The following is a 9,340-nucleotide window of genomic DNA, read 5'->3' as shown; positions in this document are numbered from 1 at the left end:
ACGACCCAAGCATTAGGCCACATATTTTTTTGTGTGTGATGTCGTTTTGCTAAGAATTAAACGTTTTGTTTGTCTTCATCACTATGAACACTGCAGAGCATTTCACAACAAATTACTTAAAAGATCAATACATTTCCTCTCATTTAAATTTCTCTAAATACAAATTTTCTGGTGTCTTTAGGTGGGTGCTTACAGATCCTCAGAGGCGCATTTTTGAAAAACTGGTTATATATTGTGACAGATATGCAGAACAGATTCCAGTCACTTTTGTACTTGGTAAGTGGCTTTGGTAAGTTTTTCCTACTGTGGGCCATCTGTAATCTCTACTTTTTGTTGAGCAGTACAGAAAGTCAAATGGGACATATGCCATCTGTGAGCAGCTGTCTAACACCACTTAGACAAAGATACCAAATTAATATTCAGGTAGACATGAGTTTCAATGTCATGATACATTATACTATATTCCATGGCGTTACCATGGGTATTTTTTATTTTAGCCTGTAAACACTGTGTTTGTAGTAACTGACAGTAACAAACAGCATAGAAACAAGTAGCTGCTCATTATTATTTTATTTTTAACAAATTGTTGTTTTTTTTTGTAGGCCTTACATGATTTGTTTGCAAATTGCACAAAAAGCAAAATAATATGATACAGAACAGCTTTAGTCTAAATATTTTTACATTTTATCTGGCATATTTCATATAATACCTAGTCTTCCATTCATATGGTAAAGTGACATTTGTGTGTAAATATAAATGGCCAGCAAGAGCATTATTCACATGCTCACAGAATGCAGTTGGGCTGGTAACTGTCTCTTCTGTAAAAAAATAAAAATAAAGAGAGACTTTTGCTGATTGTGGCAAATTATTCTTATTATTATATAACAGTGTGTGTTTTTGAGTTGCCTTGAGTGAAATAGTCAAATAATCAGGAAACAAATTGATCTTTTAGACATAGTGTGCACGTAGTTTTACATAGCATTTTACAAAGCAAATGCGTGAATACCCATCATGCAGGCATCATATATCATTATACTAAGATAAGTAATACCAAGATGTAATTACTTGCAAATATGACATTGTAAAGTGTACACTGCATTGACTTTAAACCTACAGCTATATTTACAATTAAAATGCTAGACAACTTTGCAAATGTGTTTAAATACCCATTCATTATTTAATTTTGAGGATTGTGGGGCTGATAAATCATTTTAGCTCATTTGTTGCCATCAAATTATCAGCTCACCCTCCACACTGTCCAACACTGAACAGGAATCACCATTGGACTGCCAACAGGCAGAATTGGCTTGGAACCATTTTCAGAATACCAGGGACAATGATAATACCATAGTGGTGTGCATCAAGTGTCAGGCACAGATATGTTTTTGAACATTATTAGGGAGCTCTACATACTCTTGTTTTCTCTTGTCTCTTCTGTGCTTGTTGGTAGACCTTGTGTGTGTAAAGTCAGAGACTATAGTTATATCTTACATATGTTTTGTTGGCTGGAGGTTTATGACTGGCACAATGGCAGACTGGCAGAGTCTACTGAAACCAGCAGTGTCACCTCCAAAAGCATCTCACAGATTACTATTGCACTACCATACAGCTTCATCTGTTGCTGAGAATGGTCCAGTGGTCAGTAGTGTTGGTATTGTGTTCCTTTTTGTTGATTGGATAAGAACCATTGATGGGTCTTGCATTACTATTACAGGATTCTATGTAACACTGGTGGTTAATCGCTGGTGGAACCAATTCCAGAACCTGCCATGGCCAGACCGGCTCATGTTCCTCATCTCTAGCTGTGTTCAGGGTCGAGATGAGCAAGGACGGCTGCTGCGTCGCACACTCATGCGTTACGTTAATCTCACCTCTCTGCTGATCTTCCGCTCGGTCAGCACTGCCGTCTGCAAGCGTTTTCCCACCATTGACCATGTTGTGGAAGCAGGTAGGCACCTATTGGTTATTTTCTTTTCTTTCCAAAAGTGTGTTCTCCTGTTTGTAATGCTTCATCATATATTATCATTATTATTGTTAATAATAATAATAATAATAATAATAATAATAATGACAATAAATAACATTATTCTTTGTATTATTACTTATGGTTATTTGTAATAATATTGATATTACTACTAATATAATGTGGTAATAATAGCAGTACTATAGTAAAGTGAATAATACAATAATGGATGGTACATTACATCTGATTCTATGTAAATATATATTATAGTAAATTAACAATGATACACACAGTATTTTCTTGACTATGTGGCCTGTCTCTGAAACTGGCCCTCGGTTGTATTCTTGGATGCAGGACTAATTCGTTACAGCTAAACATGCAAAAGTCCATAAAGGTCTAAACACTAAAGTCCTCTATGTAACCTCTATTCTTTTGGAGTTTATTGATTTCTAATTCTCTTACTCAACAAACAAGTCACACCCAATTAGCTGATTTAACATCAATTAGTCCAGAGTGCACCCACAGTAACCCAACCACCCATATAGCTGTATCAGTGGTTATATAACAAATGACCAACTGTACATCTAAAACTGCATATAATTCCACATGTATTTGCTGTAGTCTAGCATTGTTAAGGGAATCACTGAAGAGGACGGCAAAAAATATGTAAGCATGTTATCAAAGCCAGTGAATGTGCCAGTGAATTCCAATATTCCTTTCAATATATCCTCCAATTTCAACTTTACATATAAAGATATGGAAAATAATATGCCTGAAAGAAGAAGGAAAGCAGTGCAGTGGCTTTGCACTGTACTTCGGTGGCTCTGCTTGTCCAAATGATAATGTTTTACTGGTAAATTAAGCTTTTGTTTATGAGATTGCTCTTCATTAACAGTTTAGCAATACTTCTGTACACGCATACACACATACATAAATTGAAGATAACAAATTCTGCCAAAAGTCATGTTATTGTTATTTTTTAGATAACAATAATGGACATTATGCATGGGCAGTTCCCCTGGACCCTGCTAACATTTAAAATGTATGAATGTCTTTTTTAGTTGAGCAAGATGTCACTTTGCAGGATTTTTAGCTTCTTATAGCGTGCCAAAGCCTGTAACAATAACATTGAAATGGAAAAAAACATAGTTGTTTGAGAATGGCATGAGAACGTTGAGATGCAATAGAGGTGTTTTTAAACCTCTTGCATAGCAAGCAGTAATGCTCATCTTATGTTATAACAGGTAACAGGTTTGTTTTTCTAAGTTTTGTTTGTTTTTTTCTGTCTAGAGATCAGTCATCGCTCTGGATGTGAAGGACTTTCCTAGATCTATAAGCAGCTCCATAGGTATCTTTAATAGGAATTTATTAAGGATAGTTTGCAATTCGTGAGATTAGCAGACCTCAAGGTTTTCTTTGGTCATCTGCTAGACAGTGGTTATCCTGGAATGGTGACTCTGAAGTATATGTTACATATGTTATATATATATATATATATATCTGCTTTGATGGCTCTGCAGCTATAAGGCATTGATAAATGAACTAAGAATTTGCATATATGACAAATTTCTCAAGATTCAACCTGAAGATTGTTATACCTGTTTTTGTAGTTAATGTAACTTTTTTTTAAGTGTCTTTCCGTGACTATTTGTGTGTATGAGTTAAACCTTTCTGTGAAATAGCACATTTGAAAGTATGTTAACAACTTGCAGCGAGAGTCTGACAAAGTGCACAGTACACATGGAGAGGTTAGTTTTAAATACAATTTATCAACAAAACTGTAACAGGTGTCTTTGTCTTGCCCTTGTGTTTTCCCTTCCTGCACATCAGCACATGGCTGTGTTTGTTTCTGGTCCTACCTGTGTCTGATGCTCTTAAACTCCTGTGTTTTGTTGGTTGTCTAGCATTGTCAATCTTGGTTTGGTTTACTTGGTTTGTTAAATTGGCTTTATTGTGGGTTTTGTGTCTTTGTGCTTATGAATATTTCAGTACTTGTGGATTCTGTGACCTCTGTCAGTAATGATATTAAAATGATTACTTAAGACCACACAAGCACATACGTTAGTGTTGGGGTTGGGTAGTGCTAATATAAACTGTGTTTTTTAAAAATGTTGACAGTATCTCAAAAAGTTTTTTCAAAATTATGACGTGTCTGATGTGGTAGATTTATGTTCTGTGTCAATCTAATTCAGTGCCGATTAGGCTTATTCCTCCATGTATGTTTAAAAGAGCCACAGGGTGGGGGCGTAGTGGGAGTTGGTAATGTCCACTCAGAAAACAGGCGGGAAAAAGTTGTGAGCCAAGGATGCCCAGAGTTAGTCTGAAAAAGAGAACTAAGCAAACTAAAATTTCTTTTACTCCCAACACCAGTTGCTCCACTTCGGTCTCCCAGACACACTTTTTTATTCTTCACATTTGTCAGTAGCTTATCAGTTAGTCAGCAGCAGCTAAACTGAGCTGTCTGATACTTGGTGGAGCTAAAGGTGAGCTAGCTCTGCAATGGCTAACTTAGCAAGTGGGTTACAGTTCCAAAACTGTGGAGACAGCTCTATTTAGGTGTGCTTTCTGTCAAATTTGAATTTGTTCTGTAGTGACCAGTGTTATCCTGCTAACTGAGCTAATACTAACCACCTTCTTTATCCTGATTCAGAGCAGTTTGAAATTTGCAGTTGTTGTCAGATTTGATACTTGTTGAAATAACAAGTATCAAATATAAATTTGTGCTTGTCCACATAGTTTTTCACCCTGTGAGCAAACTGAACTTTGTATTTGTATTTGATAATTTTTAGTTTTTAAATAAGGCAGGTATGCAAGAAGCTATGCAAATGTAGAGCTATTTGCACTACTTGCTAAACTTACAGTCCCTGCCCCCTGGTAATCCTTTATAACTGTAAAAGTGGATACCACCCTAGTTGTTACTGCTGATTGAGTCATAGTTTAACCCATCTCTTAGGCTTCATGACACCAGAAGAGAGGAAGATCTTTGAGAATCTCAAGTCTCCACACCTCAAATACTGGATCCCGACTGTGTGGTTCACCAATTTGGCCTCCAAAGCAAGGAAGGAGGGACGGATCCAAGACAGTGTGGATCTTCAGACCATCCTTAATGTAAGATTTCCCAGCCTTATTTTGATGCCTTACAAGCATATGAGTCAGCAGGTAGTGATCTTTCTATTTTAGTAACACTGCAGAATCTACCGAATTGGTCAAGGGTGCTGACTAAAAAGACCACAATACCACAGCTGTGTTGTGATAGCCATACTGAATCAGATCGAAGAATAGACTTTGAATTTGTTCAAAACAGCCTGTGCTGTTAGAATACTGGATACTTTTCCAGAATGTGGCCAGCCAGTAGAGTCCCACTCAGCCATAACCTTGTGCGAGGTTTAATTGTTGGCTCATACATCCATGGAAGAAACCTGGCAGTCCAACTCACGAGACATCGCGAGGAATCGCATAGGAATATCTCTACAAGTCAAGTTGGGGAACAAGTGGAAGGTGTAATTAGGTTACTGAGATACATAGTTTTTGTATTTTTGAGACTGAGGGAATTTGTTGACCTTTGACAGGAAGCTAAAGTCAGAACATGACTAATATACTGCCTAAAGATTTCAGTGCGGTAAGATTAAACTACACTCTTAGAAAAGGGTTTAGTCAAGGGTTGTGTAGTAAAGACAATGTTTTCATATAGAATAATGGTAAATGGTTCTCCTCTACAAAATAAAACCTTTTTTTTAAATGGTTCTCTAGTAAAGTCTGTTTCTATATATCACCAGGGGGTTCAAGAAGTCAATAACATTTATGTATACTTAATGTTTTTTTTGTTTGTTTTAGTGTTATGAATCCTTTTGCTGACAGTGTCTAAGTAGATGAAAGATTTCTGTGATTGTGTGTTCATTTTTAGGAGATGAACAGATTCAGGACTTGGTGCTCTACTTTGTTTGGATATGATTGGGTTGGGATTCCCCTTGTCTACACACAGGTAAGGATTTTTCTAGGCACATACACACCTCCACCTCACCTCCAGTTGCTGGTCAATTTCTGTTTCAAGTACCCATAATGCATACCCTTTATATATAACCTATCCAGAAACAGCACCCTCCATCTCTCTTTCATTGAACAGAAATCAGCTTCACAATCTCAGTGACCTTAGACATAGCCAGATCAACATAATAATTTGGGCTAGAGGCTACATGAGACAATGTCCTTTTCTGAGGTAATTATAATCTCATCTAATTTTCATCCAGCAGTTTGGGAAAACTGAAATATTAAACAGGTTATAATTATTTTACTTTTGCATTTGTCAGATGAAGTTATATAAACAAAAAACAATAAAAAGGTAGTAACCAACCCCTGTTATGAAAAGTACGTTAATTAAGTAATAAGAAACTTTCCCTCCTATTTATAGGTTGTCACCTTGGCTGTGTACACATTCTTCTCAGCATGCATCATTGGCCGGCAATTTCTTGACCCTGCCCAGCACTATCAGGGTCATGACGTTGATCTCTACATTCCAGTCTTCACTCTGCTCCAGTTCTTCTTTTATTCCGGGTGGCTTAAGGTCAGACAAACACTGTCAGGCATCTGTTCCTTACCCATTTTGTCTGAACTCCTTGTCAACCACTTAGTGTTTGATATTTTTTCATAGTAAACAAGAGATATCAAATGTTTATACAAGTGGGCCAGTGATAAATGTAAAAGTAGTTACTTTTGGCCTTCATTCATATTTTTGCCAAGCAAATCTTTCTCTTCGTTATGAAGGATGAGAACATACACACAGACCACAAACATTTCTTCACATTCTGGCAAGACCCATGTCAATTACTACTGATGAGGACTGATGATTATCTAGGTTGATATAGAGAGCCAGATATATGATTCCAACACAGAAAAATACATGCAGAATCATTGACACAACAGATAAGTATGGATATAGATATAAATATACTCTCCTTCAAGGTCATACATATGTCTGTAGTTACTGCTCTGTTCTTACAGGTAGCTGAGCAGCTCATAAATCCATTTGGAGAAGATGATGATGACTTTGAGGCCAATTGGTGCATTGATAGAAACCTGCAGGTTTGTCGATGAATGGGCTTGAATGGCTGGTTGTCAGTGCATTAACAGGTAACACTTAAGGTTATAGAACACCTAGATAAGCATTTCAGAATAATCTATGTAAACATTTACAAAAGTGGTTGTTTGTTTGTTTTTTGAAAACTGAGGTAACTTTAAGAATGGCATCCTACAGTAAAGTGTTACCCTTTGAAGTAAGAAAAAACAATATTATTTACAGATAATTGCATATTGACCCTTAATTGCACATGGTGTGTGTGTGTGTGTGTGTGGGGGGGGTAATTGTACATTGTATTTTACAAGTACAGCATTAGGTTCTGACACATGACTCTGAACTTAAGTTTGTTGCATTATTCACTCTCCTATGTAATACAATGACAATCAAGGGTGTACCAATAAAATAAAAAGTTTGGTTACTATAGCTTTGGCCTTTTATGCATAATTTTAAGAAAATATACATTTCCTGACACTGTTTTACAAATTACAGTTAATGATGCCTTTGTATCTAGACTCTTGGGTAAACCAAGATTTTTTGTGATAATTTTAGCAGTTTTTAAGTTCTTTGTTGACTGACTGTGCTGCAGGTGTCTCTGATGGCAGTCGACGAAATGCATATGAATATTCCTCGCATGACTAAAGACATTTATTGGAACGACCCTGATGTGCGGCCACCGTACACACGTGCTGCAGCAGACTACTGCATCCCATCTTTCCTTGGCTCTACTACTGACATGGGGTGAGAAGACCCAGCATCTGGTTTACATTTTCTGCTTTAACCTAGCTCCCAGTACACATTAAACACTTTAGATGCTTTGTTGATATAATCCCAAATCTGTGTGTATTATAATTATTTTGATTTAATTGATTTCCTGTGTTTTTGTTTAGACTCTCTGAAATACTTCAGGGCGAAGAAATTGATATTCAGGATCCCAGACGACAGGGGTCAGTTCTAGGCCGCATGCGCCGCTTGCTCAGCGTCCAGGAACCACCAGACCTGCAGATCCGTCCATCTTTTAAGCGCCACAGCAGTGATATTTCCAGCTTCTTCCCCATCATCCCTGAACACCGCATTCACCCTGGACCAGATGAGAGCATAGCAGATCAGCACAGGCCATATTTTAGCCCCCATCCTCACGTACTGGACACCCTTTCCACCCTCAGGGAAGTAAACAGCATGCCCCCTTCTCCTGACATCTCCGTGCGCTCCCCTTCCCACAACAGCATACCTACGGTAGTAGTTAGCGAAAGTAACCCCCATCTTGGTAACTATGGCAGTGGTGTTGCTCAAGACCTTTCAGTGGCAACTGCAGTGCCTCTAGTATCCCGTGAGCCTTCACTAGAGCCAGATCAGGCCCAGAAAAATGATGCCTGTCTAGAAGAGCATTATGATGATGTGACGAATCGAGCAGACAACCCTACAGAAACGGAGCCCAAAAGGTTTCATGGCAAGTCGCTGACCGACAGAGCAAAAAAGAGGCAGCTGTCATTTGAGCTATCTCGACAAAACTCTAGGAGAAGCCTGCCCAGCCCCAAAGCCTTACAGAGAAGAACAGGTCCCACCACAGCTCCACACTCATTAGCCAAAAGCCCCCATCAGGAAATGCCACAACGCAAAGATATGGTAGAATCAGGTGGTCAAAATAACAGCTGAAAACCGCTTGTGTGTGTGATTCTCTCATTCACACGGTTCTAGGAATAACTACTTTTTACTTTTTGTATTTATTCCAAAGTTGTATAGGGTTTGAAAAAAATCAAAGCAACCTTATTGCTCATACAATTTTCTTCCATTTATACTGTTAAAATATTATTTGTTAAGCACAACTGTCTGTTGTCTCTAGAATGTTCTCCTGCATTCACTGTTCAACAGTTTTTTTTCCCCTTTGAGTTATTAGATCTTATTCTGCTACAGTATAAAGTCTGCTGTGGCTTTTTGGAAGCCAATTTTGTTATGCTTGAATGGCAAGTTTTGTAAGATTTAGGAAAATCTGTGGTCCTGAAAATCATAAGTGCAGATAAAAACCTGAGCCTAAATTTTAGTTGGGAATTAGAGGATGTTCTGCTAAATGTTGAAATGCTTGCAAATAATTGTTTTATTGTTTCTAGAGAGAAAATTTATTTTAAAATGTATACTGCCTGACAAAAAGATCACCACCTGAATTTAACTAAGCAAATAGGCAAGAGCCTCCATTACTGCATGGGTGATTGTTTAAGTTGCCAAGAAATTATTTAACCCTAACTGATGCAGTGAGTAGCATCTCATTTGTTAAACAACCATGTTGAAAAGATGTTATCCTGTGTCCG

The 9,340-nt window shown here is 37.6% G+C and overlaps 1 protein-coding gene across 1 annotated transcript in view; it reads left to right on the top strand.

Moving 5' to 3' along the window:
- Positions 1–8,690, top strand: part of LOC140549696 (bestrophin-3-like) — a 9,295-nt gene extending 605 nt beyond the window's left edge. The window contains exons 2-9 of the mRNA XM_072673446.1: positions 182–276; positions 1,715–1,948; positions 4,917–5,071; positions 5,868–5,945; positions 6,372–6,524; positions 6,962–7,042; positions 7,624–7,775; positions 7,925–8,690. Coding sequence (XP_072529547.1) covers positions 182–276; positions 1,715–1,948; positions 4,917–5,071; positions 5,868–5,945; positions 6,372–6,524; positions 6,962–7,042; positions 7,624–7,775; positions 7,925–8,690 — 1,714 coding nt within the window. The remainder of the gene's footprint in view (positions 1–181; positions 277–1,714; positions 1,949–4,916; positions 5,072–5,867; positions 5,946–6,371; positions 6,525–6,961; positions 7,043–7,623; positions 7,776–7,924) is intronic.
- The last annotated feature ends 650 nt before the right edge of the window (positions 8,691–9,340 follow it).

The sequence above is a fragment of the Salminus brasiliensis genome, chromosome 2, assembly GCF_030463535.1.
Source record: "Salminus brasiliensis chromosome 2, fSalBra1.hap2, whole genome shotgun sequence".
In the NCBI taxonomy this organism is placed as follows: Eukaryota; Metazoa; Chordata; class Actinopteri; order Characiformes; family Bryconidae; genus Salminus; species Salminus brasiliensis.
The sequence above is the reverse complement of the archived record's forward strand: the minus strand, read 5'-3'. Positions and strand labels throughout refer to the sequence as shown.